The sequence below is a fragment of the Lytechinus variegatus genome, chromosome 4 (genome assembly GCF_018143015.1).
Source record: "Lytechinus variegatus isolate NC3 chromosome 4, Lvar_3.0, whole genome shotgun sequence".
Classification (NCBI taxonomy): Eukaryota; Metazoa; Echinodermata; class Echinoidea; order Temnopleuroida; family Toxopneustidae; genus Lytechinus; species Lytechinus variegatus.
The window spans coordinates 61211427-61230405 of NC_054743.1; the positions used below are offsets into that span (position 1 = coordinate 61211427).

General features: G+C 35.6%; 1 protein-coding gene across 3 annotated transcripts; it reads right to left on the reverse strand.

Moving 5' to 3' along the window:
- Window positions 1–3812: 3812 nt before the first annotated feature.
- On the reverse strand, window positions 3813–15378 carry LOC121414444. 3 transcript variants are annotated; one of them, XM_041607622.1, is made up of 7 exons: window positions 13957–15378; window positions 10787–10874; window positions 9215–9392; window positions 8573–8781; window positions 7402–7561; window positions 6549–6664; window positions 3813–5879 (listed from the first exon to the last, which is right to left on the reverse strand). In XM_041607622.1, the coding sequence occupies exons 2-7, from the start codon at window positions 10847–10849 to the stop codon at window positions 5613–5615; spliced, it is 993 nt and encodes a 330-aa protein (XP_041463556.1). In that variant the 5' UTR covers window positions 10850–10874; window positions 13957–15378; the 3' UTR covers window positions 3813–5612. The 3 variants fall into 3 exon arrangements, with proteins under 3 accessions (XP_041463556.1, XP_041463555.1, XP_041463557.1); XM_041607621.1 differs by lacking the exon at window positions 13957–15378 and having other exon boundaries at window positions 10787–11357; XM_041607623.1 differs by lacking the exon at window positions 13957–15378 and having other exon boundaries at window positions 9215–9400; window positions 10787–11355.
- Between the last annotated feature and the right edge of the window lie 3601 nt (window positions 15379–18979).

An 18979-nucleotide genomic window follows, 5' to 3' on the forward strand; every position in this document is an offset into this window, starting at 1 on the left:
GTTTCTGTCAGAGAAAATGAAATGTGAAGAGAGCCACGAGGACACAGAGTAGAGGGAGGAAGAAAGGAAAATGAAGGGGAAAAAGAGAAAGAAGATAAAAGGATAGAGAGCGAGAGCACAGAAAGAAGGAGACATGTAATGTAGTGGGTGTGAAAAGGATGAGGAAAAATAAATATGGGGAAGGAATAAAGCAGAGAATATCAGTTGATGAAAACAAATATTGGGTTGAATAAAGAAAATGAAAGGAGGAAGAGAGATAGAAAGAAAAAGGAAATCGAGCATAGAAAGATACAATGAAAGAATATCGAGACTCGAGAGAGCAAGGAAAATGGGAGAGGGAGAAAGAAAAGTATGATGATAAAAAAACAAATAGTGGGAATGAATTAAAGAGGAAGAAAATAGAGCAAGGAAGATACAAGAGAATGGAAAATGAGAGAACATAGAGGGAAGGTGAAGGGCTAGAGAGAACGTGCAAAAGCATGAGAAGAGGGATAGATAAAGAAGAAAAGTTCAAGGAAAAAGGGAAGGAGTGAAAGTCGTAATAACTTGAATGCTGATTGGGGGGGGGGGGGGTTCTTATTTTTATTTGGCAACCAGTCAATTTGACTATTTTCGCCATAGTATATATCATATTATTAACGTTTGTTTTCTTAAAATGGAAAAAAGTAAAATTCAAATATTTCTTTTTCCTTTCTTTTTTCTTTTTCTTTTCTATGCTTTTTTTTTTTTTTTTTTATAGGATACTAGGATTTAAAGTCGAGTAGGTGTGTCTCACAAATTAAAACCAGGGCTATTGCTAACAATTTGCTATATAGGCCTACTAGTATGCAAGCAGGATGGAGATGACAGAAAAAGAAATTAGGAAAATCACAGCTCCAATCCTACACCCGTACCGGAGTATGGGGATACGTCTGTCCCGTTGATGTGAACATCAACGTCAGTGAAGTCTCGATCTTTCCCGGAGACAAGACGCCTTTAAATCCTACCTACTTTGGGAGACAAGCCCTTGTAGGATGGAATGTGACTTTGGGTGAGTTGGAAAAAAAAAAAATTAAATTATAATAATCTATATATCAACATGCATACTTTCATCATTTAAAGATAAGCAAACCGTAAGGCAATCATCTGAAGGCTATACATGTTTGGTTAGTCATGACCACATAAAGATGTAATTGCAAAATAAACATAATGTGATTAAAGGTAATCAAGAGCAGTGCAACTTGTACATGAAAAGTTTTCTTTTTTCTGTTTTCTTCTGTCTCAATACTTCCTCCACTTTTTCCCCTTCTCTCTTGTATTTTTTTTTCATGAGTTTGAATAACCCGCATAAAGCTTGGCATATGATTATTGGCAAAACAAAACAAAGAGCTCAATTTTTTAACTGCTCCTCGAATAGCTGGGTAACTGATGAACTAGATCGACATGGTGCTTTCATCGGCCGTTTTCCTCGAGTCACCTGTGACTAATCATCAGCCGAGAAGGAGACTCTCTCCAACCGTTGACCAACATAAAAAAACATTGGCCCCAGTATCCGACTTACAGAATTAATTGAGGAAAGCATCCGGGCTTTCTGTGTACATTGCAGTGTTTCCCAAAGCATTATGATATATATTTCAAAATAAACTAACCGGAAAAGCATGCAATTACATTCATAAGACATTCTTCCTTCAATACATATATATATATATACACACACACACATATACATACATATATATATATATATATATATATACATATACATACATATACATATATTATTATTTTTTATTTTTATTATTTTTTTTATTTTAGGTAAATTTGAGAAAATCGAACATACCATAATTTATGCCATTCTTTAAGTGGGGTTATATAATGTTTATTGTTTCACGATTGTTAATTTATTACTCATAATTCAACGAACTGTATTATTGAGACTGCTCTGAGGAAAAGGTATATGTATTACTGTTTGTTATATATTCGTTTCGTTCTGAGGACGAAACGTATGAGTGATTTTTGTTTGTCGATGTCTGTGCTTTTTAACAGGGACGGAATCTCTATAGCTTCCGTCAAGTTTGTTTCAGTGAGTAGCATAGCTCTTTGAATGATATAACGTGGACATTTCACGAGAAAATGTTCAATAGTTTCCAATATTTTGCAGGAATCACAAAAACCAGTGGGATGTATTTTTAATCGGAAAAGATCAAAGTTAAGACCTATTATTCCGAAACGAAGTTTATGTAGTAAACTTTCGGCAAATCTGTTCAGGTGGCATTCGTAAGAAAGATTCACTCGTGGTTGTATCTGTCTCAAATTACAAATGGAATACTTCCACCTGTTTTGCCATTCCTGTGTATATTTTTTTGTTATCAATGTTTTTGCTTCATCGGAACCTAAACTATTTTGAATTTCGATTTTCTTCGTTAAGGCTGCTTTTGCATGAAAATCTGCTGTTTCGTTTCCACTTATACCACAATGACTTGGTATCCATTCAAGAAAGATTTCTTTACCCTGGTATTGTAGTTTGGTAGTTAAAGTTAGTATTTCAGTTACAAATGATATGTTTTTCATATTTTGTATAGCTAACAGCGCACTCTGTGAGTCACTTAAGATAACTGTTCCTACATAAACATTAATATTTTCTAACCACTCTAAAGCAAGTACTATTGCAGCCAACTCAGCCCGGAAAACTGAAGTATTATCACTTAGTCTTTTTGATTGGTGGTAAGACCATGTGGGTACGAAGAAAGAAGCCGCAGAAGCACCTGTATTGGGTGCTTTAGATCCATCTGTATATATGTGTAGTTGATGAGGCCATTTCTTATTAATTAGTCTGAGACTTTCTTGATACAGAAATGAGGGGTTTTCGTTCTTATTTAAACAGTAACTAAGTTCGGTGCACTCTTAGAAAAATTGGGCAAAATTTTACCCAAAATTTACCCAACATGAGGGTAGTTATGTATCCACCCAACTTTTGGGTAAAGTTTACTAATTTCATAATTTACCCATTATAGAGCAAACTGCATTGCCCATCTAATTACCCATTTCCAGATTGCCCAACCGTGTTGCCCAACAAAATTTACCCAACTATTACCATAATAAGGGTTATAAAGATTTTGACTGGGTAATGGAGTTGGGTAAATTATTTACCCAACAAATTGACCAAGGATATTGCCATATTATTACCCAATTAAATTTGGAAATGACCAGACTGGGTAAAACTGTTGGTCATAATTCATTACCCAATTTTATTGCCCAGTTAGACATTGCTCATACATTTACCCAACGCCCTGTTTTACCATCCGTTACCCAACTCTTACCCAGCATGAGGGTTCGTATGTATCCAAGGCCCTAATGGGCAAAATCTATATGGGTAAAAAGCTACTGGGTAACCTCATATCTCTTTTTACTCCAGTTTGATGTACATTTTACCCAGCCTTGTATAAAATCACAATAAATATATGGCTATATGGTAAACCTGACAATTGAACTGCAAATTAAGGGTAAACTCTAGCTGCAAGGGTAAAGTTTTTTAAAAGGAAAACATTCAAATAAAAAGAGTTGAGAGTTTGCTCGCATGTTTTGAATAGTGTATATTCTCAAACATAAGAAAGTAAATTATACAACAAAGAGTAACAATTAGTAAGATATATCAATTGCATTATACATTTACAAGTAGTGCAGTGATATGGCCATCTTGTTTTCAATTATAAGCAATGAATGTATTTAGGAAAACATTTTACACATCCTCCTAATTATCATTAGTAAGAGATAAACTAATAGAGCCTCATGTAGGTATCATTGGGGGTAAAAACAATATTTTTTCATACGCACATAATTTCTTGCAAATGTAAAACAAACATGAAATCAAGCATATTTCAGTATGCTACCATTTATAAGAATTTTGTAACAAACATTTAAGCTAATATCAAATCTATAGTGTTGAGGTCTATATGTCTCCAGCCTCCAATGCATGCAAGAGGCAGAGCCATTGGTGCAAGAAAATGCCTTCTATGTCTACCAAAATGGATGTATTGCATTCAAAAATGACCTGCTTGATTGGTTTTCTCCATGCATAACACTTTTAAAAGTAGACAACAGTAACTCCCTCACTTTTGACCAACGATCAGGCTGTTAAAAACAATTAGAAAACTGATGAAGCTCTAGAAATGACTATTCCCCGGTACTCCCATATTTTAGGAGTAACAACAACTTAATGGTGTTTCTATTAACACAAATTAGTAATCACTCAGCCAAATCTGAAAAATCTGATGCTGAAATAAGTAATCATTACTTTAAATAATAGATGGCAGCTATATTTGTTTATACACAAACTGATCCTTGAGATAACAATGCTCAAATACATAACTTAGCAATGAAAACCAAAAACAACATAAATCGTACATTGTCTAATCCTTATACTGTCAAGTTATTGATCAACGCAATAGAAGTGATGAAGTCAAAAACAAAAATTTTCATATGTCAAAATCAGAAATGGAGATGTACATGGGAAATTTTGTTTGCATCTTTTGGACAGAATATATTCATCAAGACAAAAGCTATTAGAGAACAAAGGAAAGTAACAATAGGAATTTTCTGTATAAAACTGAGGCATTATAGTAATGTACACATCCTTCTAGTTATCATTATCAAGATATAAGGCAATAGGGTCTCATAAATGTAGCGCTCTGATAAAACACCATTTTGTATGATGTGAGGCGTAAAAAATACCTCGAACTGATAATCAATTTCTTGGCTTGCTTTATGTGCATGCTCCAAAATTTGATAAATATGCAAAGACAAATTACACATTACGAAGACACTTAGAGACAGAGCATACATAATTAGCATGAAATTGTGATTATATTTTCTGAATATGCAGAATCAAACAGCTGGTGGTGAGAAGCTAGTTATGGGTCAGTGGTCACATAATGGCCACACCCTTCTGCAAACATTTTTAAAAGACTTCTTTTTAAAGAAAAATATTGACTGGAAGATTTGTTTGGCTCCCAAATATATTTATAAATTGCTGGGGGCCCAACAATTCTGATGGCCAAATTCCGCTTAAATTGTGACAGGAATGACAATGTCAAAAAGCACTTGCTTATATGATTTGTCATAACAAAATGTGAATTTTCTGCAGAAACCTCAAATTCTGTATTTATCAGTCAATATTCATTTAAAAAGGTATTTTTAGATCTTTGCAGAACTAAAAACAGGGCTTCTTTGGTGCTACTTCTCGAGTCTGATTAAAAATACAAATAACCATTTTTAATGGAAGGAATATAAAAACAATGAAATGAAAGTGTACTTTTCCTAGACTGTTCATATTCAAATGTCTCTTCATGTTCAAAACAAATTTTCCTGCCATCAATGCTTAGAGGTAGCTTTTCACATTTCAAATAGCTCTTGCAAGAGAAGTTGACAACAAAAAGTATAAATGTATAGTTAAGTACATTTTGGTCTCCTCCTTTTCCTTGGGTGCATGAACAATATGCTTAAAATTGAGGCTGATAGAAATAATGTTGGGTTTGACTCCACAGTCTCTAGATTTTTTTTATCTGAGCTTCATAGTTTAGATGATGTCTTTTGTTGCAAGAAATGCCCTCAGGTCACGAACTTTAGAGTAACTGTTATGTTTGGACCTTCATGCCATATACGACACTCTGCAGAAAGATCCACACTTGGCGGCAATGCTGCTGGTATTCAACATCGAATACAAATGTGGTCTTGTACGCGAGATCTACAGCAGCGAGGAGGCTGGGTGTCTCGATGGCATGTCGTTCAATGATTACGTATGTCTGAGATGGTTTCAGCTTGCTTCCTCTAGCCATCACAAAGGGTTGGGGACACTGCTGGCCATCTATAGACTTCAAATACTCCTCGATGTTCACCACCTCCTGTTTTGCAGCAGAGACAAAGATAAATATTTTATTTTCTGTATTTATGATGGTTTCAAATATTTACTTACCCATGATTACAAGATTTTGATTTTAAAGAAGTTACAAAACCTCTATTCCTAAATGCCACCCCCCCCCCCCCGAGGTCAAGTGCTCTACACAATCATCAAGGATGACTCCTGCCAATTTTAAACATTATCCAGCTTTGCATCTTAAGCAAGGAAAAGGCAGTGTTCGCTTTCAATTTGTCCGGGGGGGGGGGGTGTCTCACATGGTTAACATTAAAGTCCCTTTCCTGGTTAACAAGCATGCATTTTTTATCATACAAAAACACCCCCCCCCCCCCTCCAAACCAGCCATCCACATATGGGTCAACATAATTAGATCTGAACTGTACTTGAAGGATGATTATTGCTAGGTCTTCTTAAAATTACCTATGCAATTAAAGAAAAGGTTGAAAATTAATTTTGTATTGCAAGGCCCCCATTGTGTACCCCTTCTTCATCCATATTAATCGATTACATATTAATTGATTACAGCCAAAACGAAAGTATGCCTGATCAGTTATTTTTTTTTTGTATGAAGTACAGAATTCTCTTTTCCATCTCCAACCTATGAAACATTGTTTGGTATTAGAATGGCTGTTGATTTGATTTAAAATATACTTACGGGCTGAACATCTATAAAAGCATCAAGTGTCTCCTGCACAGTGCACACACCCCTAGAAACTTTCCTTCCACGTAGAATAGCTGGCAGGAGGACCAATGCTAGGTTTGTCTTTTCTCCTGGAGATTGGAATAAAAAAGAAGTTTCTGAATTCTATATTTAACAGTGTGTATATATCATCATGCCGCTGTCAGAAGAGCACAAGAGTGTGACTTAAGCAGAAAAGTGTAAGCAATAAAAGTTGTTTATTTCTGTTAAAATATGATAATTTAGTTTGAAAATTTGTATCATATAATTTTGAAGATAAAGGTGATTAATTGCTTACACCCTTCTGCTTAAATCACAGCGTTATGCGCTTCTGCCAGTTGCATGGCAATAAAAAATAATTATGTGTATTTGCAAGGAATTGTAAGTATAAACCATGATGTACATACATTTTTGACACTAGGCCTTCACAGAATGGCAGCATGCTGGCCAATTATTTGCCACATATAGGCCTAAACTAGGAACTGTACATTAGTGTACACTGCATACAAACGTTTATTGGCTTTAAAATCTGATTTAAAGAACAAACACAAAACTATGATGGGAAAATAACCATCATTATACCCAAACACATTCAAATTATGCCTCAATATGGCACCCCTCAGGAGAAAGGTACACTTATAAAGAATTTAGGGGAAGGGAAATAAAGAACAAAAGGAGATGAAACAAAAAACAATACAAGAAAATAGAAAGAAAATAGACAATATGGAAAAACTAACATCATACACAGACAAAATAGAGAAAGGGAGAAATTCTATGAATGTGGATATCCTTAAATGTAATGAAACAAGGCTAAAACATTGAATCTCACCAGAGTCCAGTCTCTCAGTGTCGATTCCATCAAGATGAAGTGCTGCCTTCCACAGTACGGCACGGTTGGCATACTGGATAATGTGGTCCTTAAACTGTGGCCATTTGACATAGAGTCCCCTCTCCTTTCCTTCATGAAATGTCTTGAAGTCTTGCTCAATCTGTGGGATATAACAAAACCCTAAATCAGCCAGTTTTAAACATATCTTAATGATACTATTTGATTGTGTGTAATGAGGGTTGCTACATGTACAATCAATGATTTCCGGTTTATTTCAAGAGCATTAAATGATGATGAAATCCTATGGAGGTATTCTAGAAGAAAACACATTTGCCTCTAATCAGACATTTTACCTAATTCTATTTTGATTGCCAAAAATATGATGGGCTAGATTAGAAAAAAAATTAGATTTCAGCCGCTATAAGGATGTTATAGCACACACAAATTATCAAAACAAACTGGAAAGAAGTTCTTTGTATCAACAAAGCGATAACTTTTATTTATACTACCTTCCAAGGAAAAAGTTATTACACAGAGTTAATCAAACACAGCTTAGTATGTCACTGCAGAGAAAAATTGAAGTTGATTAAAAGCAATCATTTTCAAGGGTAAGAACCAATAAATTTCAAACAGACTGTTTGAGACTTGGGTAGAGAGCTGGAAGGGGAGATTACAAAAGTAATAATTTATAAGGTGAATTTGTAAATATGTCTGAAGGTAGCAAAAAATACCAAATATTGCAAGAGTTTCAGTGAAGACAGTATATTTGATTAACCTGTAAAGTAATGTAGCTCAATACATATTTCATTTTGTTGTAGAATTAAGAGTCCTTGGTAGTATAGTATTTGTATGAATAGGCAAGTTTATTCTTTAGTGCTTTAGTTATTAGTTTCAGTTGTTATATATACATTATGATTTATTATATGTTTCGTTGTTTTTATTTGTAGTATTTTATCTCAATCTTGGTTCATGGGATGATGAAATAAAGCACCATTTCACATAAGCCAACGCCATTTTTGTGAATATATTTCTTTTGGAGTGTATTGACTTTGAAACTCTGCATTGGTTACCAAGGGTAAAGTGCGGCAGTCACAATAAAATTGTAGTTGCTCTTTTTGCTCATATGAATGGTATTTTAAAACGAAGCCTTGTTAAATAGACAGCTCTTTACCATCTCTGTTTGCATGATGTGCGGATACTCTTCTACGATGGTGCCAAGATTATTCTGATGGGCTTTTATCCACTTTTGTCGGTGCTTTACTATGTCCTTCATGTAAGTTGCAACCTGCTCTTGTGGTTCGTTGTTATTCTTGAGCCATTCAATTTTGGCCATAGTATCTTCATCAACTTCTGAAGGTCCCTGATGATCTGCCAAAGGTTCTGGAGTAACATATAATATATAGAAACTATTACTTGAAATTTTCTAGATTTTTATTTATACAGGTGTCTGCTACCTTCAATATCTAACAAATATATGTTGAATAATCTCTCAATGAAGATATACAAATTTCTTGACATGAAAATAAATCTTGCAAATTCCACGGTATTATTTCAAATTATTATATTTTATTTCATTTATTTACACTTGGAACTGGTGAAAGAGAATGCACAGTGATACCAAGGAAGTATGTATATCTCTTTTCTTTTGACTTAAAATTAATCCCCAACTCTAATCATGTCATTACCTATTTACCTATGAGATTCACTGGCTAAAAAGTACAGACTTGCCGATACTACATATGTAGAACATAAGCAGGAAACAGTTAGCTAAATGCATGTCTTATTAAAAAAATTTGTTGTATCTTCTGCATACCTGATGCCGGAATTTGGGTAGGGATCGGATTGATGATCTGCTTTTTTGTAGAAGACGACAAATTTCCTGCTTTTTCCTCCCTCTTCAGCTGAAGAGTCTTCTTTCTCAAGTACCTGAGGTGCTCCTCCAGGTAGCCAGTTGCTGGGCGACCCATGGCACCTTGGCAGTACCAGGCTTCCTAGAACACTTATTAGGGAAACAAGGCAAAAACAATTTTGTGTCTCGCCCACGTATGAAAATAACCAGAAATATCTTGATTTGCGAGGGCATGCAACAGAATTGTATCAAAACTTCATTGTAATATGACTGGGATGGAATAACACTTGCCTTAAGAGCCTTGCACGTAAATTTTTATGTTGACTTGAAAATGACCTTTGACCTTATCATGTGACCTCCGACTGCGGCATAACATGCAGGTCCCCCAAGTCCATCTACCATCCAAGTTTGGTTGTAAAGCACCTTACGGTTGCGGAGTTAGGCAAGGTTGACCTGAAAACGACCTTTGACCTTATTGTGTGACCTCCGACTGCAGCATAACATGCAGGTCCCCCAAGTCCATCCACCATCCAAGTTTGGTTGAAAAGTGACTTACAGTTGCGGAGTTAGGTGTCGTAAGAGAGTCTTGCATGTAAACTTTAACGTTGACCTGAAAATGACCTTTGACCTTACCATGTGATCTCATGGTAAGAAAAGGAATGAATTTCAAATGTAAACTTAACTTATATTCTTTAACTTATAATCACAAAGGGATAGATACAGAACAGAATCCGGTACAACAACAGCAAAAATCTGAATTACGGAAATACACTTATAATCTGTATAAAAAACTTAAGTTAAGATTCTTTTTTCCTCCCTCGTTTACCATACTCTTCAATCAAACTGATTAATTACTTTATAATACTTTGTTCATATTTGCATTCATATCTCAGCTAATTTGAGTCACATTGGGTTGAAGTTCTCACAGACGATTCTCTATGTACTAACAAGTTAATTTACAATGTTCAAGTACTCTTAATAGTAGATTTGCACAAGCCAACACTCTATGTTCCCCCGTACTTTAAAATTATCTATTATACCAAATCTAGTTGAACTTCAAAAGTCATTATTATCAATTTATTTCCTCTCACATCAATACTGTTACTGTAATAATCGGTAGAAGGCAACAGATTAAGCCATTTCAAGTGAATTGGGTTTTAACAAGCCTGATGATCGACCTAACCATCCACTCCAAGAGAAATGCATCAACCCCTCAATCTCTCTTTGCTTTATTTGTTTTGTCTTTTGCAAAGACATGTATATCACCCCCTCCTTGGAACATTTCAATTAATTCTTTATGTGAATTATTTCCTTCAGAAAATATCAACCACCATAAGGAGTTGCAGAATTGCCATAAATATTAATCAGCATCTGCATTTTAACCAAAGTTTGTTGTACTATAGGAAATAATATTTACACAGAATACACCGACTATTTAGAAATCGTTACAGTGCTTTTCAATTAAACATCACTCTATGGATACTTCGGAAGCAATCCAGATGAACCAAGCTAGTGGCATTCTGGATTAGTACTTACATAGCCATGTGGAGAGTCAGGATCCCGCAAGCAGGGAAAAGCTGTAATAATGGCACTTGCCATAGCAGCCTTCACGATATAAGGAGGTCTGTAATATAATTTGTTTGCAGTGAATTCAAATTAATCAAGTATTCATCTCATCTGCCATGTATCCAGAACTATAAAATTTCATGAAATTTTAACATTTTTCATAACATATTAGCAATAATTTAATCAAATTAATAGGGAACAATATGAATGCTTCTACATGCTCTCCCCAAATGTACCCTGGGATTTTTTTGCACTTAAACAAAAGGCACCCTAAACTAGAACTTCATGTGAAGTGTTTAACCTTGACATGGATTAAGCTTAAAATGCATATGTCAACAAGGACAAGCTTTTATTGTACCTTTGGAAAAGGACACACCTTTTAAGTATGAAAGCCCATAAAAATTCCCTAGATTAAAAACAATACCTTCTTTTGAATGAAAATGTAGGGCTGTACCCAATCCCTCAAAACAATAGAATTAAAGCTGTTGCCCACACACATGCAAAAAATAAATGAAGAATAATCATGCAAAAAATGGTTACATTTGACTTTGACCTTTTAGAGAGAAAAGATGGGCCATTACATATTAGATGCAGAAAAAAGACAATTTTTAAAACATCTTATTCAAGTTGAGAATTCTCTGAAAGTATTTCATTTGACAACTTGTAACTTAGTGTGATAGAAGTCACAATACTTTAGTATATCTAAGGCAAGTTTTATGTCATTAGCCAAATCCCTCTAATTACAGACTCTAATTAAACAAATTAATGATGTGTTACGTATGGGACATTTTGTCTCCATAGAGAACAGACACAATTTTTCCCATGATTCAAAAAATTGAAATAATTTAAAATATGAAAATACAAGAGTTTCTGTCTTTTAAAATGTTCTATTGAGACATATTTGATATAACTGAAAAGAAAATTAGCAATTTCAGCATTTCAGCATTTCTTTCCTTGTTTTTCATGGTTTCATGAATTTCTTATGTATTACTATTGTTTTTTATTTTATTCATATTTTTCCATTTTCACAATGTTTTCACTTCAATTGTTTTCATTAATCAGTATTCATAACAAATCAGTCTTTAAAAACTAAAGAAAAGGTAAAGAATGACTTTTTAGAGCACTCTTGAAATTTGTTTCTCTCCATTCACTTTGTACACAAATCTCCCCATTGACATTGTGTGTAAATGTCCCATACATAACAATTTTTTAATTAACTTTTAATTAAAAAGTAAAAAATATTTTTGAAACTTTTAAGAGTATTTATTTATAAATTAGAACTTCCCAGAGATGCAACAATGCAAGTATTGTATTTTGAGAAATAACTTTAAAAAACATCCTCAAAATATGGGACATTCCATCCTTGGATAAGACCTAATTTGCATAATTGATTAGATGACACCACTTTTTTTCCACCAAAAGTAACAAGATGATAGGGGGCCCATGTCCCACCTATGACTAAATCACACAAGTTTTGTTTTTATTTTCTACAAGTTTTTACAATTATCCCATATGTAACGCCCATTTTACCAATTATGCAAATTAGGTGCTCCAAATAAGCATAAATATGCATACTATCAAATTTTCCTTTATGAAATTTTAAAATTCAACATTTGGGCTTCTTACCCCACCAAAGATAACTTCTTAAAATAAAGATGAAATTTTGCTTTCTAGGGTGACCTTTTCTTGGACTTGCCCTCCAGCAGAAAGAGACTGAGAGTCTAGACTAGATCTAAGTATATAATTAAGAGGCTCTAGACTCTAGAGATCTGTAGGAATTGTTAAGGATATCCTACCTGATCAGATTTTACAGCAAAATGAAAATGCTCTCATGCAACCTCTTCACACAGGCCAAAATCTAGATCAAAGACTAAGCCTTGGACAATTTATAATTTAGGCCTAACGGTAAGGCCTACACACAAATATGCACCTTGACCTTGCGCATGCCTTGCAAATTAGAACTTGGGTCTAGATGAAAGTCTGACGTTAGATTTAGAACCCTATTCAAGTTTGTTACATTCCCGAGAATAGTAACAGAAACATCATGACTGAATTTGTTTATTCTTAACTTAAGTTAAAGTAGGCCCTAAATTCTTTGTTAGACTTAGATCTTGTGGCCAAATTGTGGTTTCGGGAACCACTCGTCGATTTGTATACGCGCACTTGTGTACAAAGTGAATGGAGGTGGAAATTAAAAAAACCGAGCGTGTGACTGAATAAAGGCAAAGCGCTGCTGTATGAAGTGAACTGTGGTCTGGACATGTGTGGTTCCCAATATTCAATATCACACACAGTCGATAATGCCGACTATCTAAACTAAGTTAGACCTAAGTTGTCTGACTTATAAAGTTAGATCTAGGCCTACTGTTTTAAAAACTTAAATTTTTGATCTTTGTTGGACCTAACGTTAGGCCCCGCCTGCTGAGTGCTGTTGACTGTTAGATTTAGGCTAATATAACACAACAGTACTAGTACTACTAGATCTAACTTAACCCAAGAAGCTCTCTGGGTTAGATCTAACTTAGATCTAACCCAGGGAACTCCCATCCGCTACGCGGGCGGGAGCCCAGGACCTTACTCACCTGACTAGCGTGAAGTATGGTCAAAATAATTCTCCGATCGAATAAAATCAAGCACTTACCACGATTATATGGATGAAGGTCTAACGAGTGGCAGTTTCCTGACATCGATCTGGGCACAAACTGGAACCTCAAAAAAACGAAAAGTTCTCTCCTTCTACCCCAATCTCGATCGGCCATTTTGTTACGATTCATAACAAAAATGGCCGATCGAGACGGGGGTAGGAGAGAACTTTTCGGGGTTTTTTTGCGGTTCCAATTTTTGCCCAGATAGATGTCAGGAAACTGCCACTCGTTAGACCTTCATCCATATAATTGTGGTAAGTGCTTGATTTCTGTTTTAACTATTTATTCAGAGAATTATTTTGACCATGCTTCACGCTAGTCAGGTATGGTCAATTACACGTAAGGTCCTGGGCTCCCACCCGCTACGCGCGGGCGGGAGTTCCTGACCCTGGGTTAACTTAGATCTAACGACGTACAACGTGGTCGTTAGGCCTAGCTGGCTAGGCCAGAGTTTGTTTAATTTACATGATTTAACGACACGTTACCGGTACTGACCTTTAAAAATTTCACTGAGCTCCGGAACGCCCCACTTTTTCAAACAGTCGTCAATATCAAGGGCAGGACTTCCAATCATTTCAAACATTTCCACATCAACATCATCCTGTCCATTATGGCTGCACGACACAAGATGACACTTGACAGAACACACAAGCTTGCTTGCGCTTGGCATCTGCATGCGGCGCCAGTCCCGTTTAGTGTTCCAGGTATACGGCCGGTCTCGACATGTACAGCGCGCTACTCTGGTACTGGTCTGCACTGGGTTGATCTTCTCGCAGGACTGGCGCGCTACCGTACCGTGACACATGAGAGGATGTACATGTACCAACCATGTGACAAATTTGGGGAAGTTGAACCAGTGCAGATTAAAATATGCCCAATTTGTGCTTTCTCGTAAATGTTTACTCAGTATGTAGGATTTGCCTTTGGAGAATAATTATTTACCGAGTTGAAGATTAAAATATGCCCAAATTGTAGTTCTGTGTAAAAACTAAGTATTTACCTAAATTTGGGTAACTCGATCCCAGTTGCAGGTTTAATTTTATTAAACTAATTAAGGTTGGGTCATCGTTTAACATTACCAATTTAAAAAAAAATTCTTAAGTATGAGCTGTCTGATCTGTAAAATTTCATTTTGGATTTACTTAGCCCGTCTACATGTAGGCTAAAATATGCCCAATTAACCTGCGCCTGATGGTTACCCAGTATGTGGGCAAAATGCATTATAACGGGGATCATATATTTCACAGCTTTCAGGTTAAAGTGTGCCCAAGTTTATTGTGGTTCAGTAAATGATTACCCACAATGGAGGGATTTGGAAACTTGCCCAGTTAATGTAGGTATGCCAGGGGGGGGGGGGGGGGTTACGCGCCTTGTTTACCCATGCATATAGGGAAAGTTTCCTAGTTGTAAGTTAAAATATGCCCAACTTGCATTATGTTTATACAGTGTGTAGGCATAATTTCCTCTCTTTTATGTTTGGTATTATTATTAGCATGTAGTAAAAAGTTGGGAAAGCTTTGCCTTCTGATTGTCGGGTTCAAGTTTGCCCAACTTGTTCCTCATTATGTAGGCATATTATATCCCCGCATTAAATCTTTTGACATATGCTGGGTAAATAAATGCAGTAAAAAGCTGGGATTTTAACCAACATATGCCCAATCTTCATTTACACAGTGTAATTTGCCCAATATTTTTAAAAATGACATGCATTTAGTAAAAAGTTGGGGAAGTTTTACCCAATTGTAATGCCAAGTTATTCCCAATGCTTATTTACCCAGCGCTTTTGCCCATTATGTAGGCAGATATATTTTGACACATGCTGGGTAAATGTATGTAGTAAAAAGTTGGGAAAGATTTAACCAACCTATGCCCAATTTTCATTTACCCAGTGTACTTTACCCAACATTTTTAAGAGTGTGGATACTACAGGGGGTATGAAGAACCACGGTGGAAAATTACTAATATTTTTTTCAATATGGGGGCCCTGGTTTTCCGTTCTACAGCCAAATGGTTTATTTATTTTTTGTAGTTTAGAAAGTTCCAACTGCCAAGATGGTTCGATGCTTTTTAATACAGGGTGGTTTTTATGCGTTTCAATCTTCTGACGAAAGTTATCAGATAACATTTGTCTTCGTAAGTCGAGTGGAAGTTCTCCTAGTTCCACCTGGAGAGCTTCCAAAGAAGTGAGTGGTAATGCACCTGCACATATTCTTAGGGCTTGATATTGAATGGAATCTAGTTGTTTTTTAATAGAAGGTGCCGCGCTGTCATAGGCTTCACAGCCATAATCAATTAGAGATCGTGTATACGCTCTATAGACCATTAAAAGAGATTTTGTTGAGCTTCCCCATGTGGTTCCTGTCAGATTGCGGATGATATTCAATTTTCTTTTGCATCTAATTATTATATCAGTAATATGCTGTTGCCACGTAAGCTTCTGATCAAAAATCACTCCCAGAACTCGTTCAGAACCTTGGAAAGTAAGGTCCTTGCCATTCAGTTCTAATTTTGGGTATTGTATTTTATGTTTTTTTGTGAAGAGTACTGGGTTTGATTTATTTTGAGATAGATGGAATCCCCATTTTGTGAACCAATCACTTAGTCTATTTATATATTTCTGTAATTTTCCTGTGATCTGGTCAAGGTTATTACCTAATATCCATATTGCACAATCGTCCGCATAAGTGGAAATTGAAATTGATTCTTCAGATGGAATATCACTTAGCATGATGTTGAATAAAATGGGACTAATTAGGACACTCCCTTGCGGTAGACCGTTGTGCAGAGTGTATATTTCAGATTTTGTTTTTCCCACAGCCACTTGGAAGGTTCTATTTTTCAAATAGTTTTGAAGAAAAATTATGATTTTTCCATTGATATTGTTTTTTAATAGTTTGTAAACAAGTCCATCTATGTTGAGCCTATCATAGGCTTTCTCAATATCTAAGAAGGCAAGGGTGTATTCACCATTATTGATGCTCTTTTGAATATCATTCTCTAGATTAATGATATTATCTGTTGTACTTCTTCCTTTACGGAAGCCACCCATATGCATAGGCAATATATCTGATTTTTCTATGAACCAGTCAAGTCTGTCTTTAATCATACGCTCAAATATTTTTATGAAACACGAAGTAAGTGCAATGGGTCTGTATGAAGACAGAAAACTTAAGTCTTTGTTTTGTTTCGGGATAGGAATGAGAATAGAGTGTTTCAGTTCAGTGGGTATCTTTCCAGTGTCCCACATAGAGTTTATTATTTTTAGCATGGTTTCTTTTGTTGAAAATGGAAGTTTTTTATATACTTCGTAGGGGATTTTATCCTCTCCTGGAGCAGAATTTTTGCAGGAGTTTAGAGCCTTTTCCAATTCGAAGAATTTGTATGGCTCATCGAGAATATTTCCATGTATTTGAGTTATGTTTAGATTCAAACTAAGACTGGTTTTATTTTTACTTATTGATTGGAAAAAATCACCAAAGGCTTCCGCCTTTTCTTGGTCTGTAATAAATTCTTTTTCTTTTTCTATTATAATCGGTATTTTATTTCCTCTTTTAATCTGAATTCCATTCATCTGTTTTATAATTGACCATACTACCGATTCTGGCACGAAGCGATTTAATTTGATGCAAAAGTTGTGCCAGTAAGTACGTTCTGCTTGACGGAGCGTCTTTTGGGCTTGGGCTTTTTTCTTTTTGAATGTATTCAGGTTTTCTATTGAGATGTGTCTTTTTAATTTGTTATTAGCTCTATTTCTATCCTTAATTGCTTTTGAACATTCCTTTGTCCACCAGGGGATAGGCTTGTGATGTTTCTTGCCTCTTTTAGGTATTGTTTCATTGATAACATTTAAAACACATTGTTTGAAGAGAGCATAGTCCTCTTGTAAATTAGACCAAGTCATGTCCTTGAAAATTTCTTCACATCTTTTGGAGAATTTTACCCAGTCCATGTTTTTGAAGGACCAGAAATTTTCTGAAGTGTGGTTGTCAACTTCAGGACATATCGTAGTCTTTTCCATGAGCATCTTTATAGCTATTGGAAAGTGATCACTCCCGAGTGAGGTGTCGAGTACTTCCCATGAACATTTATTTGATATATCTGGGGATGTAATACTTAAATCTAAACACGACATCTTTCCAGTCACTGGGTCCAGTCTAGTACCTGTTGCATTATTAAGTATGACAAAATTATTTGAAGCAATGAAATGTTCAACAGCCCGACCGTTAGCGTCGTTTTTCTCACTACCCCATAAAGTGTTATGAGCGTTGAAATCCCCTACGTAAATGATATTATTCATGTTATTCGTTTTTACGAATTCAGTTAATTTATTGATAATATGGACATCTATTTTTTTACATGGATTATAATAATTTACTACAGATACTCTAGATTGCAAGATATGTATATCCACCGATTGAAGTTCAAGCTCGTCATCATATCGAGGGTAATAAAAGTTTATAGAACGGTGCACATAAATTGCACATCCACCCCGACTTTGTCCACCCTTGTTGATTCTATTCCTGGGGAAACATGTGTATTCAGGAATGTAAAAAATATTATCATCCGTAAACCACGTCTCCTGTACACAAATTATATGGTAAACTTTGCTATTTTTTGAAGAAATAAATTTTACTAATTCTTTACCATGAGAACACATGCCCTGCGCATTCCATTGTAAAATGGTGAGTGCTGATAGTATTGTCATAAGTTTACTGCCCTTCATCATGTTCATTGTTTGTATTTGCTTTGATGTTTAAAAGCCTTTGGGCAGTAGCTTCAACAATGTTTATTACGTCTTTTTTAGAGTATCTGTCCGTAAAAAGGAAAATGAGATGAGAGATGAGCTCTATAATCTGTTCATTATTTGCATTTACAAAGTTATTTTCGGTTCTCGATTCGTCATTATTTCGTTCTTCTCTCGGTATTTCCCGAGAAGAACCTGGTAGCTGTGATGACTGGTTGCTCTGGGTTTGGATACTAGGAAGGGGATCACATGGACGGTTTTGATCGGGGTTTCTTATTTCATTTTGAGGGGTTTTCGTTTTAGTCATAGGAGTTGCGGTATTGGTAGGGGGGATTGAGGGATAGTTGTCTATTACAGGGATGGGTCTATTAACATTGTTCTCTTTCGCTTGATCATTCTCTACAAAATATTTTGTAGCTTGGGCGTAGGTTAAGTTGTTTTGAATTTTCAGTTGTTGAATTTTCTTAGCATTTTTGGCAGCAATACATCCGTTATACGCTGCTGAGTGTTTGCCTCCGCAATTTACACACGTTCGGTCTTCTTTTCGTTTACATTCTTCAAAGGTGTGATTTTCTCCGCAACGGACACATCTAACCTTTGACCGGCATTGTGAAATTCCATGTCCGTAACGCTGGCATTTAAAGCACCTCGTTACCCGAGGAATGTACTGTTTTACCATAAAGATTTGAAAGTACATCGTAATTTTATCTGGTAGGGATGCTCTATTGAAAGTCAGTAGAATCGAACGGAGGGGTATGGTTACACGTGAATTAT

Excerpts from the sequence above, each read along its gene's own strand:
- LOC121414444 (XM_041607622.1), bottom strand. The coding sequence starts at position 10,849 with ATGGCAAGTGCCATTATTACAGCTTTTCCCTGCTTGCGGGATCCTGAC. Across the intron at positions 9,393-10,786 it reads CTGACTCTCCACATGGCTAT|GAAGCCTGGTACTGCCAAGG; the intron begins GTAAGTACTAAT and ends TAAGTGTTCTAG. Across the intron at positions 5,880-6,548 it reads CTTTTATAGATGTTCAGCCC|GAGGTGGTGAACATCGAGGA; the intron begins GTAAGTATATTT and ends GCTGCAAAACAG.